General features: G+C 34.5%; 3 protein-coding genes across 3 annotated transcripts; all 3 read left to right on the plus strand.

The window, feature by feature from the left end:
* Positions 1-992: 992 nt before the first annotated feature.
* On the plus strand, positions 993-4908 carry LOC120119223 (phosphatidylinositol 4-phosphate 5-kinase 6-like). Its single transcript, XM_039139072.1, has 8 exons — positions 993-2110; positions 2426-2593; positions 2817-2982; positions 3230-3346; positions 3435-3628; positions 3871-3992; positions 4088-4166; positions 4267-4908. Exons 1-8 carry the CDS (start codon positions 993-995, stop codon positions 4544-4546), a joined length of 2244 nt encoding a protein of 747 aa, XP_038995003.1. The 3' UTR covers positions 4547-4908.
* Positions 4909-6732: 1824 nt separating this feature from the next.
* LOC120119654 (formate--tetrahydrofolate ligase-like) lies at positions 6733-10943 on the plus strand. Its single transcript, XM_039139459.1, has 5 exons — positions 6733-6942; positions 7405-7554; positions 8172-9347; positions 9967-10113; positions 10441-10943. The coding sequence occupies exons 1-5, from the start codon at positions 6781-6783 to the stop codon at positions 10714-10716; spliced, it is 1911 nt and encodes a 636-aa protein (XP_038995390.1). The 5' UTR covers positions 6733-6780; the 3' UTR covers positions 10717-10943.
* A 2896-nt stretch (positions 10944-13839) lies between these two features.
* Positions 13840-15027, plus strand: LOC120119641 (two-component response regulator ORR10-like). The gene is made up of 3 exons (XM_039139449.1): positions 13840-14196; positions 14295-14535; positions 14612-15027. Exons 1-3 carry the CDS (start codon positions 14082-14084, stop codon positions 14805-14807), a joined length of 552 nt encoding a protein of 183 aa, XP_038995380.1. The 5' UTR covers positions 13840-14081; the 3' UTR covers positions 14808-15027.
* The last annotated feature ends 813 nt before the right edge of the window (positions 15028-15840 follow it).

Genomic DNA, 15840 nt, shown 5'->3' on the forward strand with positions numbered 1-15840 from the left:
CCACCTAATTTACTCAAATTTGACTCTTATGAGAGGTAAAATTTAATTTTAAACGTGACATAATCTAATGAATTTTATAAAAATATTAATTGTAATTCATTTAACAAAAATCTAGTATTATATTGCATAGTCGCATTTAATAGTAGAAAGTATTAACATTTAGTTAACTAATAATTTTAATTTAAAATATTTATTTTAATTAAAAACTAAAATATTGAAAATAAAATATTAAAAAATATACTTAAATGACTACTCATTCCAATATTAAAATTCATTTTAATATATGCCAACTATTTTATAAAAAAAATTATAGAAAAATACAACAACATAAAAGAAAAAAACAATATAAGAAGAAGAATGGAGTTTTAGTTAGCGACAATGAAAGAGTAATGTACTAAAAATTAGTGCTAAAATTGGGAGATTTTCAGACTCTAAAAATGGCGATCAAATGATTACCACCCTTTCTAATGGCTCTCCAACTGTTTGGTCTGGCAGACATTTTAGGAGCCAAATCCGTAAATCTAAGAAATTAGGTTTTTGTTCCAACCAAACCAGAAAGCACCCAGAAACAAAGAACCAACGAAAAAGCCATTAATTTTACCAATCTTACTTCAACCCAACAGCTCCCGTCTCTTTGTAAATTTGTTACTTTTTTCCCCCAAAATCTGAAAAACACCCATTTCTTAAAATTTAAAAAAACAGACAAAAAGCTCAGAACTTCCAAAAAAGAAAAAAAAAATACTACTAATGAAGAAGATTTGAAGTTTTCTTCTTCTTCTTCTTCTTTTTGTGTTGATTTTGTTTATGTAGACGATTACATTTCCCTCCAAGTTTCTCATCTTCAATGTGAGGTTCCAGAGGTGCTTTCCTTTTTCTTTGTTTTGTTGGTCTTCCTCAAAACCCCACATTGAGAAGAAATACGAATAGAGACAATTTTTTTTTATCATTTTGTTATTTTTTGAAAGAAAAAGGAATGCAGGTTTACTCATAGAATGAGCAAAAAGCTTGGCTTTAGAAAGGCCCTGGAAACTAAAGTAAAGAAATCACAAGTAGCTGCAAAGAAGAAAGCAATAAGCATATTTACAGCAATGTCTGTTGCTCATGTCGATGAGGAAGAGGCTGGTTCCGGTGAAGTTCGCTATGTTGAAAAAGTCCTTCCAAAGGGTGACTTTTATATAGGTGAATGGTGTGATGGTTTGCCTCATGGCAATGGAAAATATTTATGGACCGATGGATGCATGTATGTTGGTGAATGGTTTAAAGGGAAGATCATGGGGAAAGGGAAGTTCTGTTGGCCTTCAGGTGCCACCTATGAAGGTGAATTCAAGAGTGGTTTTATGGATGGTCAAGGGACTTTTGCAGGTTTTTCAGGTGACTCTTATAAGGGTTCTTGGGTTATGAACCTTAAACATGGACAAGGGGTTAAGAATTACTACAATGGGGATTACTACGAAGGCGAATGGCGAAGCGGATACCAGGAGGGACAAGGGAAGTACCAGTGGCAAAATGGGAATCATTATGATGGTGCATGGAGGAATGGGTTAATGAATGGGAATGGAATATTGGTGTGGAGTAATGGGAACAGTTATGAGGGTTCTTGGGAGGATGGTTTTCCTAAAGGAAATGGGACTTTCATATTTCCAGATGGGAGTTTTTATGTTGGCGTTTGGAGTAAGGATGGTAAGGATATGAAGGGGAGTTATAATCCTTCGGATTCTTCGACGGAGAATCCGGAATGGGATCCTCGAATTGTATGTTCAGAGTATTTAAAAGATTGTAAGATATGTCCGGGTGAGAGGATGTCGATTTTGCCATCGAAAAAGATGCCACATTGGCCTGGAATGAGCAAAAGTACTGATGGGAGGCAAAGGAGAATGTCGGATGGGAAGTTGAATTGTCGGAGTTGGATTTCTGATATGCCTGATGTTTCAGCTACTAGTGAAGGGGATTCCAAAGATGGTGATGATGGAATTGAAAGTCTTTGTCTAGAAGATTCAAGTTCAAGAGGGAGTTGCATACAGTTTAAGATGCCGACGAAGAGGCAGGGGCAAACAATATCGAAAGGGCACAAGAATTATGAGCTAATGCTCAATTTGCAACTTGGTATCAGGTAATGTACTTTCCTCTGGTATTGAAATTCTAATGTTGTTCGAATGTTGGGTTTTCTAGGTAAGTGCATTGCCTTAATGTCAATATCACTTGTTTTTGGCATGTGCATTGCCTTTTAAACTAAGCATATCAAGTTCATGGAGTCTTTATTCCCTTATTTACTGTTGTCACTTGACTCATTTTGTTTTCTTTAGAGGGTCGTCACTTGCGGTTCAGTTTGAATTGAATATTTTTCGATCTCCAACTCATTTCAGTATTGAGATGTATTGGTTTATGTTGTTATCATGCATGTATTGATTCTCTGGTTGCATTGTAGACACTCAGTGGGAAGACCTGGTCCAGCTATATCCCTTGATCTGAAGTCCTCGGCTTTCGATCCTAAGGAAAAAGTATGGACCAAATTTCCGCCCGAAGGATCCAAGCACACTCCGCCTCATCAATCTAGCGAATTCAGGTGGAAGGATTATTGTCCACTTGTGTTCAGGTTAGACTGGATCATCTACTTGTTCACAACAGAATCATTCTTTGCAGAACAATTTAGTCTTATGGTACAACTACTTTAGGCACTAATGTAGTTTTTAAGCAAATGGAAACCTACTAAGCAATTCATTACATGATAATGAAACTAGAATTGTATCATATGAATTTGGAACCATATTATGTGGTTACAAGTAGTCCCTAACATGTAATTTTTTTTACATTTTCAGAACGCTTAGGAAATTGTTCGATGTGGATGCAGCTGATTACATGATTTCGATATGCGGGAATGATGCCCTTCGGGAACTTTCATCCCCCGGGAAAAGTGGAAGTTTCTTTTACTTGACCAATGATGACAAATACATGATAAAGACGATAAAGAAGGCAGAAGGAAAAGTAAAGAGTTTATTGTTCTTCCTATTGCACTTTTGCTGTTGAATTCAGAAATTATAATGTAGCTTTGTATTCAGCTGCAATTTCTCGTAGATTTGTATTGGAAACAAAACTTTTATGTTTCATAAGGGTCACCATACATCTTTAAAACTTTTTTCTAGATGACAATAATTGGTCTCTCCCTATTCATTACATCATGAAATTTCAAGTGCTTTAAATGTTTACAATTCCTAGTGACGACACTTTTCAGGTGCTCCTAAGGATGCTTCCGGCCTACTATAATCATGTTCGGTCCTTTGATAACACTCTAGTCACCAAGTTTTATGGTCTTCATTGCGTGAAATTAACCGGGACAGCTCAGAAGAAGGTAATGTCAATGTTACAAAACTTTAACTTACAGCATAATGCCTCAGAAACCATTCTCATCCATTGTTCATTTGGGATCAATGAGTCAGGTACGGTTTGTTATAATGGGGAATCTGTTATGTACTCAATACACCATTCATAGGCGCTTTGACTTGAAAGGTTCATCCCACGGTCGCACAACTTCTAAACCTGAATCAGAAATTGATCCGTCGACAACCCTCAAAGACCTTGATCTCAATTATTTATTTCGGTTGGAGAAAATGTGGTTTGAAGAGTTCTGCAGGTGATTATCTTTTCTAAATCCTATTTCTTTTATAGATATCATCATTTCTTTAACCTATGTTACTTGGACTCGGGTGTGAGTGTTGGATATGGGTCTGTTTACGAGTTTTATCAAAAATTTCAACCCCAAACTGTTGTAGGATATTGCAGAGGGTTGAAATTTTTAGTACCTTCATAACTCTTCGAGTGTTAAGCATGGACTTTTCGAATGTTCTTTTCTGAATCAAGTTTCCCTTCATGCAGGCAAGTTGATAAAGATTGTGCGTTGCTTGAACAAGAGAGAATTATGGACTACAGTCTTCTGATCGGTTTTCACTTTCGAGAAGTTCCCACACCTCTTACTTCTGGAGCTGTCTCACCTACTGGTTATTTCTAATGATCTCTGGTATTAAAATGTTTTGGGACTTTCATACCAATGTCTGCTTAACCGATTAGGATATGTTTCTGGATCTACTTGCAGGAAATGGAGACCATGAAAGTGAAGAAGCTCCTCGACTATCTCAAGCCGGACAGGATCAGACCAATAGTGAATCCCCAGGGTAAGATGAATGATTTTGTTTTCGAACACTCATCTATAAGTCACACATTTTCAAATGGTTGCAAATTGATGGTTGATCTTTCAAATTGACAATGCAGGAGATCTATTCGATTAGGTATAAACATGCCTGCACGGGTCGAAAAGATAGTGAGGAAAAGCGATGAAACTCAGCTTGTTGGGGAACCAACTGGTATATGCTATGACGTTATCCTCTTTTTCGGTATAATCGACATCCTACAAGACTATGATATTACCAAGAAGCTCGAGCATGCATATAAATCAATGCAATACGATCCAACTTCGATTTCAGCTGTTGATCCAAAGCAATACTCAAAACGCTTTCGGGACTTCATCTTCAAAGTTTTCGTAGAGGACACATGAAAAGATACATTTGACATAGACCTTCAACTTGGAACCAGTGTCCATTCATGGACATTTGATTGTTTTTCGGAGATGCGAGTGCTTAAAAGCAAAAAGGTTATCGCTTTTCGATCATGTGAACGACCACGGAGGACGATCTACGACGACATAGGACACACCTTCATAACTCGGGATTAGGTTATTGTCCTCTCTTCATCTCCCTTATTCTACAGTTGCAGATAAAATATATACATATATATGTTATGTTATAGTGAAAGGTTTAGGTTGATATAAACCAGAGTTACTAAAGCTTGATTCAAATGTAAATGAATTGAAATGGTGAAAACATATACATTGGGATTGAATTATTTCTTGGAACTGAAAATTATTTGGGTTCAGCTTCAAATAATAATGCACAATAATTGAAAGGGGGAAAAATCCAAAATTTTAGTTTGCTTATATTGAAGATGCTTCTCTTCTATCATATTTAATGCCCCTTTAAATGCCATTTTTTACCAAAATTCAAAGTTGGTATTTCTTCTCTTCTCCATTAAGGCTACTAAAACCCTTAATTGAAAAATCCATTCTTGGGTTTCGAAACTCAAAGCCCTAACAGCACCAAATTGGACTTCTTATACCACAAGAAACCACCTACTTGCGTTTCAAGTTTCTAAAACATCGAACATGCATGTTATATCCAACAAACAAGAAACATACAATCATAAACACTTTCCACAAGCATCAAATGATTTATCATACTAGCTAATTCTCTTTTAACATTCATCATTAACAAACCACCAATTTAACCTACAATGATTACCTATTGGAACTCTCGTTAAACACATACAACAAACTATTTTACAAGCATAAAAAATCATACACCCCATATTTGATATTTCACAAGCATCAATATAAGTTCTCGGATATGAGAAAGAAGAATCCGTGGATTCAACCCCATATTTCACAAGATACAGTTGTTTTGAACTTCGAGTATCTTCTTCGATATAAAGTTCCTACATGCAGGGCCAAGCTTGGTGAAGTAGTTGTTCGACAAGGACAAATTCTGAAGTGTTTGGACTTTACAAACGATTTCGGGTACTTCCCCAATAGAACTCATTGTTAGCCAAGTTGAGTGGCTCGATGCTTTTCAAGCACCCGAACGAGTGTGGGATCAGATCCATCATCGAACACGGTTGCTTGACTCAGGTTACCAATCTAGTATGACAAACATCCTGTAAGCTGATTGTTCAGGAAAAGCACTTCGACTAAGTTTTAAGCTTTACAGATATTTGTCGGAATCGGATTACTGAACTTGTTGTCTGCAAATGTGTGGTATAAAACCAGCGTGTTGCCCAGATTCTGGGGTTGTCTTGATTGGGATGTACTGAAGTAATAAAGTTACAGATACAAATTACTTGGTTGTTGTGAGCATGACTATCAATGGTGTGAAAATCAGTGGTTTTTTTGAAAGATGATGAAAAAAGAAAAAGAAAAAAAAGGTGGAAAAAGATAAAGGAGTTTATTAAAAAAATATTTTTTTTAAAGTTGAAGTATAATAAATGTGACGGTAAATTATCACATTAGTATTCTATTATCTTTAGTAGTGATTATTAATAGTAAGTAATCAATTTGTTATAAATTAATAATATTAATGATTAATTTATTAATTTTAAAATTTTAATGAAAGATAAAAATTACTCAACCTTTAATGATGAGTTGTATATTTTACTATTTTAATAATTAAATTAAACAATTTTAAATTTCAATAATTGAAACAAAAATAAAAAGGATAATTGAGTAATAGTTATTTAAAAATACATAATATCAATTCCACGTTTATATTATAAAAATATCAAATCTAAGAAATGACCATCCAGTTCAGTTGGTAGAGTACAAGGTTTTTAACCTTGAGATCGTGGGATCGAGTCCCACGGAGGACATTTCATAATTCGGAGGTCTCTTATGAAAGCTGCTCTTAACCTGATGTTGGGGTAGCCTACTATCTTAACTCCCTTTACCTCTCATATATATATATATATATATATATATATGAAAAAAAAGACAGCCAATTTTTTTTTCTCAAACCCTTGTTATCTGACAACCTCACTTATTTTAAGATAAGAAAAAGAAAGGCACGGACTTCCACATACTTTTGACCTTTTCAGTGGCCACTTTTCAAACGTTGTGGATGTAAAAAATTGTTGAATTTTGAAGAACCCCAGATTTGATCAAACCAAAAATTTAGGCCAAGAAGAATGAGTTCATCAAAGAGAACGACGAAGTTGGAAGTTGAATCACCAGTGCCAGCTGACATAGATATTGCAAACTCGGTTGAACCATTTCATATTTCTGAGATTGCTAAGGATCTTAATCTCAGTCCCAACCATTATGACCTTTATGGCAAATACAAAGCCAAAGTCTCTCTCTTTTCCCTTTCTTTGTTTCTTTATGGTTATTGGATTTTGAATTATGCTGTTCTATGCTTTTGTTATTTGTTTTTTTTGTTCAAAGATTATCAAGATATGGGGTTTTGGATTCTTTAATGATTGATTTAATCGGTTCATGCTGTGATTTTGATATGTGAAAATTTTATTTTTTCCTTTGATTTTTCTTGGTATTTTCTCATCTGTCAACAATAAAGCTTTTCCCTTTACTTTTTGTAATCCCTGAACTCCCAATATTGAGATAATGCAGGAAATGGAAAAGAAGAGAAAGGGTCAATTTTTTTTTCTTGATTTCTGGCTTATTTGTGATGGAATGGAAGAGTATTGAATGAAGAGATCATTTATTTTATATGCTTTTCCTTTAATTTTTTCTTATTAATATTGGCCACTGAGTTTGGATTTCAATTCTAATTACTGTCTTGATTTGGTTTGTAGGTGTTGTTATCCGTACTCGATGAACTTGAACAAAGCGACGACGGATATTATGTCGTGATTGGAGGGATTACTCCAACTCCTCTTGGAGAAGGCAAGTCCACTACTACTGTTGGGCTGTGTCAAGCTTTGGGTGCTTATCTTGATAAAATGGTATTCGTTTATCTTTTTACATAGGCAATACCAAATAAAATTGTGTTGCTCCTGCACTTGTAGGGCTACAAGATCGAATTGTTTTCACTTATTGAGTGTTTCGTATTGTGTTTGAGATCCTCTTTTGTTGTTGTTTCTACCTTTTGCAGCATTGACACTGAATAAGTTTGAACCTTAAATCTCTTATTTTGTTAAATGAACAAGATTGCTGCTGAATCCTGGCACTCACACTTTATGGTCAATAAATAATGGCTGAAATTGAGGCTCCACGATTCTTGTTGATTTGAATTGCTTATTCACAAATTACCCTGTTAAGCAATCTCGATCTTTGAAGCTACCCTTATGGTTGGAAACGGCTTTTCAATCTCTTTGTATGTAATTTCAGTTTGAAAGAATTCCAAACCGAGATTTACTACATTGATTCAACTTTTTTGTAACTTTTAAAACTTACTAGATGAAACTTACACACTATGTTTTCCAGTTCTCCCTGAAAGTTTGTTTTTAAGGAGCTACGACCCTTCATCATTTGACATGAATGCAGAAGTTTCGAATTTGAAAATCTGATGTTTTAACTACTTAAAGCAATCCTGATACTATATATTGTTCTCTATTGATAGGTCATTACATGTCTTCGCCAACCTTCACAAGGACCGACTTTTGGAATAAAAGGCGGTGCAGCTGGTGGAGGCTACAGTCAGGTGATCCCGATGGATGAATTCAATCTTCATCTAACCGGAGATATTCATGCAATAACGGCTGCAAACAATCTACTTGCTGCTGCCATTGATACTAGGATCTTTCATGAATCAACCCAATCAGACAAGGCTCTTTTTAATCGATTATGTCCGCCAAATAAACAAGGAAAAAGGAAATTCAGTGATATCATGTTTAGACGACTGAAGAAGCTTGGTATCACTAAAACACAGCCTGAGGACCTTACACCTGAAGAAGCTGCAAAATTTGCTAGGCTTGATATTGACCCGAATTCTATTACGTGGAGAAGAGTGATGGACGTAAATGATCGCTTTTTGAGGAAAATCACTGTTGGCCAAGGCCCGGAAGAAAAAGGGATGGCGAGGGAAACAGGATTTGATATTTCAGTTGCTAGTGAAATAATGGCAGTTTTAGCCCTGACAACATCTCTCGCTGATATGAGAGAGCGGCTCGGAAAAATGGTGATCGGAAATAGTAAGGCTGGTGACCCTATAACTGCTGATGATCTTGGCGTCGGGGGTGCTTTAACAGTGCTCATGAAGGATGCCATTAACCCTACTCTGATGCAGACCCTCGAGGGAACCCCTGTTCTTGTACATGCCGGCCCGTTTGCAAACATTGCTCATGGTAATTCATCTATTGTTGCTGATAAAATTGCATTGAAGCTGGTTGGACCGCAAGGGTTTGTGGTCACCGAAGCAGGTTTTGGTGCCGATATTGGAACAGAAAAGTTCATGAACATCAAGTGTAGATACAGTGGTCTAAGACCTCACTGTGCTGTTATCGTGGCAACAATAAGGGCCTTGAAAATGCATGGTGGCGGACCAGAGGTTGTTGCAGGGAAGCCTCTCGACCCTGCTTACTTAAGCGAAAACATTCCTTTGGTTGAAGCTGGTTGTGTTAATTTGGCCAGGCATATTGTAAACACTAAGGCCTATGGTGTAAATGTTGTTGTTGCTGTGAACAAATTCTCAACCGACACTGAAGCAGAAATGAATGCTGTTATACATGCATCTATGGCTGCTGGAGCATTTGATGCTGTAATCTGTACCCATCATGCTCATGGTGGTAAAGGAGCGGTTAGTTCCTTCTCCCAGTCTATTAGTTTCCGTAAAAGCATAGTGATGCAGTCAAAGGTGCATATAGTACCTACTTTGTCTTGCACATGGCATCTCTTTTATGTTATTCGTACTCTGGTGTCTAGGATATGAGTTTATGTCCAACAGGTGTGTCGCATATTCCCATGCCAGCGACCGTAATATGTTGGACATGGGTAGTTAAAGAAAAATACGAAGAGTTGGGCAAAGAACTAATGCTCTATGGTTTCAATCTTTTAAATCTGCAATTTCTTACTGTGCTATCTACTCTAGACATTGTTCGAGATCTGACTTCATTGTTTACCTCCGAGACACCGGATTTCTTTGTGAAATTCCTCCAGTTTCTGGGTCATCTTATTTTACTAAATCAAAAAGCGACTTGGACCATTTGAAATATGTGGTTTTAAGCTAAGTAATGAGTTTAAATCGTTCAAGCTTTCTACATTTGAGTTACAGTTGGAGTTCGAATATATTTCCCTTTCCACCTGTAATATTATTCCGAGTTCTTAATTTTTAGCTTTGTATTTAGTTATGTAAAACCAGTCTCATGAAGTTGACTTGAAGTTTTCAATGAGTAACAGATTACTTTTATTTTTGTCAGGTCGAACTTGGAGTTGCAGTTCAAAAGGCCTGTGCGAGTGTGAATCAGCCGCTAAATTTCCTGTATCATTTGGATATTAGTATAAAAGAGAAAATCGAGGCGATTGCAAGGTCATACGGTGCCAGTGGGGTCGAATACTCCGAACAGGTAAACTCCTAATACATCTTTAATCGATTTCTTCCACGACAACCCTTTCAAGTTAACATGGCTTTGATCTTGCCCACATCATTACTCGAATTTAGTTACTGTATTTCAGAGTTCTTGTCTTTTTAGTTCGGATGAGTTCTGTTCCTTATTCAGTTCGGATTTGTATTGCATATTAAATGTTCCAACTCACTTCAGGTCTGTTTTTTGGATCACGGAGTGAAAAACCGATAATATCCGAACTGAATTCGGGTTTAATGACCAAGTATAGTCAAAAACTGATCAAGAGTTTCCCCATTGACATGAATATTTTTTTTGTCCTCAAATCAGGCTGAGAAACAGATTGAGATGTACACCAAACAAGGGTTTTCCGGTTTACCAATCTGCATGGCGAAAACGCAGTACTCATTTTCGCACAATGCGGCACAGAAGGGTGCACCAAGCGGATTTATCTTACCGATAAGGGATGTGCGAGCCAGTATAGGAGCCGGCTTCATTTATCCTTTAGTTGGTACAATGAGCACGATGCCAGGACTACCAACAAGGCCATGCTTTTACGAAATCGATCTCGACACCACCACCGGAAAGGTTATTGGTCTTTCATGAAAGCTCCGTTGAAATCTCGCGAGAGACCAGGTTTGATTCTCTAAGAAACTTTGCCTGAGGGCTCGTTGAGCACGTGCATTTGGTTCTTGGTATTTCTGTTGGTTAGTGTTTAGAGTTGTTATCCGTGTTACTTTATCGCGAGGTTGAACACTTGTGAAAAATACTGAATCTGGGTTTTAATCATCTCTTTCAGTCTGGAATAAAATCTGTCTCTCTCTCTCTCTCTCCCTCTCTCTCCATGGGGTTGTAATGATTCGGTAAGCTTTGCTTCTTATTGTTGGCAGTGGACATCTATTATTTTATCCAAGTTATAAAAATGAATTGCTTTTGCAGTTCATATTTGGAATATATGCTAGCGCTTGTTAGGGAGTCTAAAATATAAGGAGTTCATATAAGCTTTAAAAAAAAAGTTGTAATTGACTGGAAATCTTATTAAGGGTTGGTTATCTATAACTTTTGAAAAGTAATTTTTTTAATAACGTTGTAAAAACGAATTTTTAAAAGCGTAGTATAAGAGTGAGATTTAAAATTTAATTGTTTAGAATTATTGTTAAAAAGTAAGTTTGAAAATATAAAATATTTATTATAAATATTATACTGTAAATTAAAAATATAACATTTAAATTATATTTGTACTTATATATATGAATCGTATCAATTTAAACTATAATAAATTCAAGAAAAATTATCATTATATAAATTTAAATTATAATCAAAATATATTTTATATAACTCATTATTAATATTTTAATATATAAATCACAAATTTTATTTATTTTAAAATAATTAATATAAATTATTAAAAATAATAAATTATTTTAAAATATGTTAATATTAAATTATTAAAATAAAACATAAATACATAATTGAGTAGAGTCTATGTGTAACACCCTAAACCCGAATGGGCCTAAAGTGTCATATTGTGTTGTCGAGGCAACCCTTGATTTTCAAAATCTGTTTATTTTCATTTCAAATATATTGAATGGTATCATAAAAAACATAAATAACTGTTATAAAACATTTTATTAATCGGAGCTCAGTAACGCATAATTTAAAATCAAAATAATACAAACTCAGAGTTAATAAACCAAATACATAAGTAAGGTCTTATGAATACATATGTCCACTAAAGCTATAGTACGATACTCTGAAGGAGATTCTTAAGCCTCGTCATGAGTATACCTCTAAAGGGTCTATAACTCTAATGACTGTACCTGCTTTGCATTATCTAAATGTGACAATGACATTCTTTTGCATTATCTAAACACAACAATGACTCTGTTGTGTATTATATAAATGCCACACAGACTAGTATCTGATCTCATATAGCCATCAGTTACTAGTTAAATGAGGGAACCCAACGTCACATATGAAATTCCCACTAAGTTGCTGAATAATTTCTTGGTCCTCGCATAATTATCATCAGGTAGATCATGGAAGGGAAATCCAGTGTCACATAACATCAGTACAATTCCCACTCAACTGAAGCATTGACTCAGTCTCACACAATCTTCAAGTCAAGTTCTAACAGTATCTGTTGTATTGGATTGACGTAACTATACATATATATCTAAGGGCCCCAAGGTCACACAATTATGACATCACTAACCCACTCTTTGTGAGTGTTCGAGCCTCGCGTCCTAGTTAGCTACTGAAGTGCCTTGCACACTGACAATACCCGACTATAGTAACTAAGGTAACCTAATTACACTCTAGCATAACTAGACACACTAAGGTGATTTCATCCTCTCACTAAAAATTCATTATAATATAATATTTCGATTATAATTAAAATTATTATTAATGTGACTTTCAATGAAAACACGCATTGTGGGGTAGAAAATGTTGACCAAGTCCGGATAAATCAGTTGCAAAATTAGACACCGATAAATGTAGGCTTATTGACTGGGATTGTCAGCTATGTAACACTTGGCATCTAATAATCTTGCGCTCATGCAAATTTCTTCGATCTTGAAAGCTAAATACAGTATTGAATCATCTAGAATTTCCCAACGTGTGATACGTGTCAGCTGGAAGACTATGAATATAATATCGTTAAATATCGACTCAAATTCTAATTAAAAATAAGTCAAAATTATTTAGTGATTAATTTTATTTAATTAAAATTGTTTATGTAAGAAGGATTCTTAGTGACTGATTTCGTTTCCTGCAATGCATATGAGAGGTTTCTTAACCTTTAGAAGTAGAATCACGAGGGAATTATCGTGAAGAAATGATATTTTGTAATATTTATAACTTTTGGAGTCTATACGGGGAAAAATAATTTTTGTATAGAATTTAGAAAGTATTTTGTAGTATATATTTTTGTTATTATGATATATGACATTAATTATTTATATTCACATGATCTCTATATTAATAATAAATTATTATTTTTTTCATTTGTAGAAATAAATATAATTGAATTACATTAAAATGTCTATTGCACATATTTTATTTTAAGTTTTCGTTTTAATTATTTTCTTGTTTGTAAATATAAAAAGATAGTGAATGACAAAGAAGAAAGATGGAAGACACGAGATGTTGGAAACCTAATAATTTGAATTTCCTCAATAAAAAGGACCCACAAATGTCCCCTTCAAAATAAACGAATTATTGTATTAAATCAATTGAAAAGGCCCCACATATATTTTGTTTTCTTTTGTAATTCTTTCTCCAAAGATCACATTCCTTTAAACACAATTAAATCAATTCGAGAATTTTAATTATAAATTATTAAATAATATTGGAAAATTAATTTCATGTCATTTTTTTATTTTTTTATTTTTCAATAATGATGTGGTATCACCTTGTTATGACACGTTAACATCACTGATATTTCTTAAACGAGGAGTGATCAAAATGAAATCAAAACTAGAGATTAAATATGATTTTGAAAGAAAAAAAATAGGTAGATGACCAAAATAAAATAAAAGTGATAATTGGACACTGAACGTGAATTTACCCAATAATAATAAACAAAGCTTATGTATAAAATATAGGTTGTTAGAGAGAGACACGTGCATGGAAAAGTCTGAAACAGTAGCCTTCCATGTAGCGAAAAGGCCACATAGATTTTCTTATATCCATAAGCACTAATGGAAGGGTCAAAGAGAATATTATAATTAGTGAGAGAAAAAGAGAAGAAAATGATTAAAAATGGAATACAGGCCATCATCTTTACTTGTTGTTCAATTCAAAAATCAACCTAGAAGATCCTGCAGATTCTGTATGATATCTGCCGGATCTTGCTTTCCAAACTGTCAGATTTTCTTCCATGGCCAACCTTTTTAAGACTCACCTTTCTCCTTCCTCCATATCCAACCTTCTCCTCCTCCTTTCTGGGTTTTCTTCGTTCAACAATCATGGCCATGGGAATGACAACTCAGTCTCAGACTCAGTTCCATGTTCTTGCTGTTGATGACAGTCTCATTGATAGAAAACTTATTGAGAAGATTCTCAAGACTTCTTCTTATCAAGGTAAACTTTTTGGTTGTTGCAGAACAGGTTTTTAACTGAACTTGTTTGATTCAGACACAGAACATGGGCTGTTTGTTGATGTTTGTGCTTTATTACAGTTACTGCAGTTGATTCTGGAAGTAAGGCTTTGGAGTTTCTTGGATTGAATGATGAGAATATTGACAATGAAGATGAAGATGAAGATGATCAACAAGTGGGAGTGAATTTGATCGTCACAGATTATTGCATGCCTGGAATGACAGGCTATGATCTCCTCAGAAGAATCAAACAATCTTCATCTTCTAAAGACATACCAGTTGTTATCATGTCATCTGAGAATATCCCATCAAGAATCAACAGGTTTGTATAAAAAAAATTAATCTTTTCTTTCTCATGTTTGATTGATCATAATCTGACATGAACTTGATCACAATAGATGCTTGGAAGATGGAGCTGAAGACTTCTTTTTGAAGCCAGTTCAATTATCAGATGTAAACAAGCTGAGGCCTCATCTGATGAAAGGAATTGGATCTGAAGAAACGCAATCAAACATTAACAAAAGGAAGAGTATGGAAGATATTCATCCCCCTGATAGAACAAGAGCAAGATACAATGAATTGGAAGTTGTGTGATCTGCAAACCAGTTATTTTCTGGGGAAAATTTTATTGGTTTTTGGATACAAACTTATGAACCAATGCTACACAGCTATGGGATCTTCCTTGTATCAGACTCTGGTTTATACAAAATCAATGTATAGAATTTTGATTCATGTTAGAGATAAGAGAAAGCTACGCCTACCTGATTATGCTTTAGAGTTACATGGAATCTATGTTTCCAAATGTAAATTAGCACAAGGGAAATTGTAAACTCAATTTTGTTGGTTCATTAACAGATTTGCTTTCTCGAGATTTATGCCTGAAGTCTATCTTTATGTTTAAAATGTTCTAATTGACATATCTCAACAAGATGTTCAATTTTGGATTCGATGTTGTGTATGAATATTCTCGAGGTATTTTAATTGCTCTCCTTTTTCAGTTTCTCATGTAACCAAACACTATTTATATGCTCTGTAAAATGCAACAATCGGGGAAAAAGAGAAGTTTAAAAAGGATTCATAGGGAGGTTTTTCAAGAAATAAGAAATGGTAAATTAGTATTGATTATTGATTTGATTTTACAAATTTCAAATAACATTTGAACCGCAAAACATGACACCCCAACTTGAAACTTTCTGACTTGATCGAATACTTTTCCCCAATTATTTTCATATAAGAGAGCTACCGGTTTTCACTAATGCTACTAATTTTCCAGGTATATATGTGGTTACCATATGCTTTAATTTAACATTTGATCTATGCAAACACCGATAGGTATTAATAGTATAAAAGAATGTCTTGAATTCAAATAGTTATATCTACAAAATGTATTTCCATTGTCAATTGGTTAAGAAAATTTATTTTGAATAGATATTATATTTACATTATAAAAAAAAGGCATTTTTAACAAGTAGCATTTACATTGAGTGTGGGTCTAGAAACCCAATCGAATTTCTGCCATGAAAAAGGACTGCCAGAGTTATATTACTCAAACCTCAGATATAAATCTCATATACTTTACCTGTCTTATTTAATTTAAAAAATTGACATTTAAAGAAAGTAGCCACAT

Source organism: Hibiscus syriacus, unplaced genomic scaffold (assembly GCF_006381635.1).
Source record: "Hibiscus syriacus cultivar Baekdansim isolate YM2019G1 unplaced genomic scaffold, ASM638163v2 tig00110332_pilon, whole genome shotgun sequence".
Lineage (NCBI taxonomy): Eukaryota > Viridiplantae > Streptophyta > Magnoliopsida > Malvales > Malvaceae > Hibiscus > Hibiscus syriacus.

Excerpts from the sequence above, each read along its gene's own strand:
- LOC120119223 (XM_039139072.1), top strand. The coding sequence starts at position 993 with ATGAGCAAAAAGCTTGGCTTTAGAAAGGCCCTGGAAACTAAAGTAAAG. Across the intron at positions 2,594-2,816 it reads TATTGTCCACTTGTGTTCAG|AACGCTTAGGAAATTGTTCG; the intron begins GTTAGACTGGAT and ends TTACATTTTCAG. Across the intron at positions 3,629-3,870 it reads TGGTTTGAAGAGTTCTGCAG|GCAAGTTGATAAAGATTGTG; the intron begins GTGATTATCTTT and ends CCCTTCATGCAG.
- LOC120119641 (XM_039139449.1), top strand. The coding sequence starts at position 14,082 with ATGGCCATGGGAATGACAACTCAGTCTCAGACTCAGTTCCATGTTCTT. Across the intron at positions 14,197-14,294 it reads CAAGACTTCTTCTTATCAAG|TTACTGCAGTTGATTCTGGA; the intron begins GTAAACTTTTTG and ends GCTTTATTACAG. Across the intron at positions 14,536-14,611 it reads ATCCCATCAAGAATCAACAG|ATGCTTGGAAGATGGAGCTG; the intron begins GTTTGTATAAAA and ends TGATCACAATAG.
- LOC120119654 (XM_039139459.1), top strand. The coding sequence starts at position 6,781 with ATGAGTTCATCAAAGAGAACGACGAAGTTGGAAGTTGAATCACCAGTG. Across the intron at positions 6,943-7,404 it reads ATGGCAAATACAAAGCCAAA|GTGTTGTTATCCGTACTCGA; the intron begins GTCTCTCTCTTT and ends TTTGGTTTGTAG. Across the intron at positions 10,114-10,440 it reads GGGTCGAATACTCCGAACAG|GCTGAGAAACAGATTGAGAT; the intron begins GTAAACTCCTAA and ends TCCTCAAATCAG.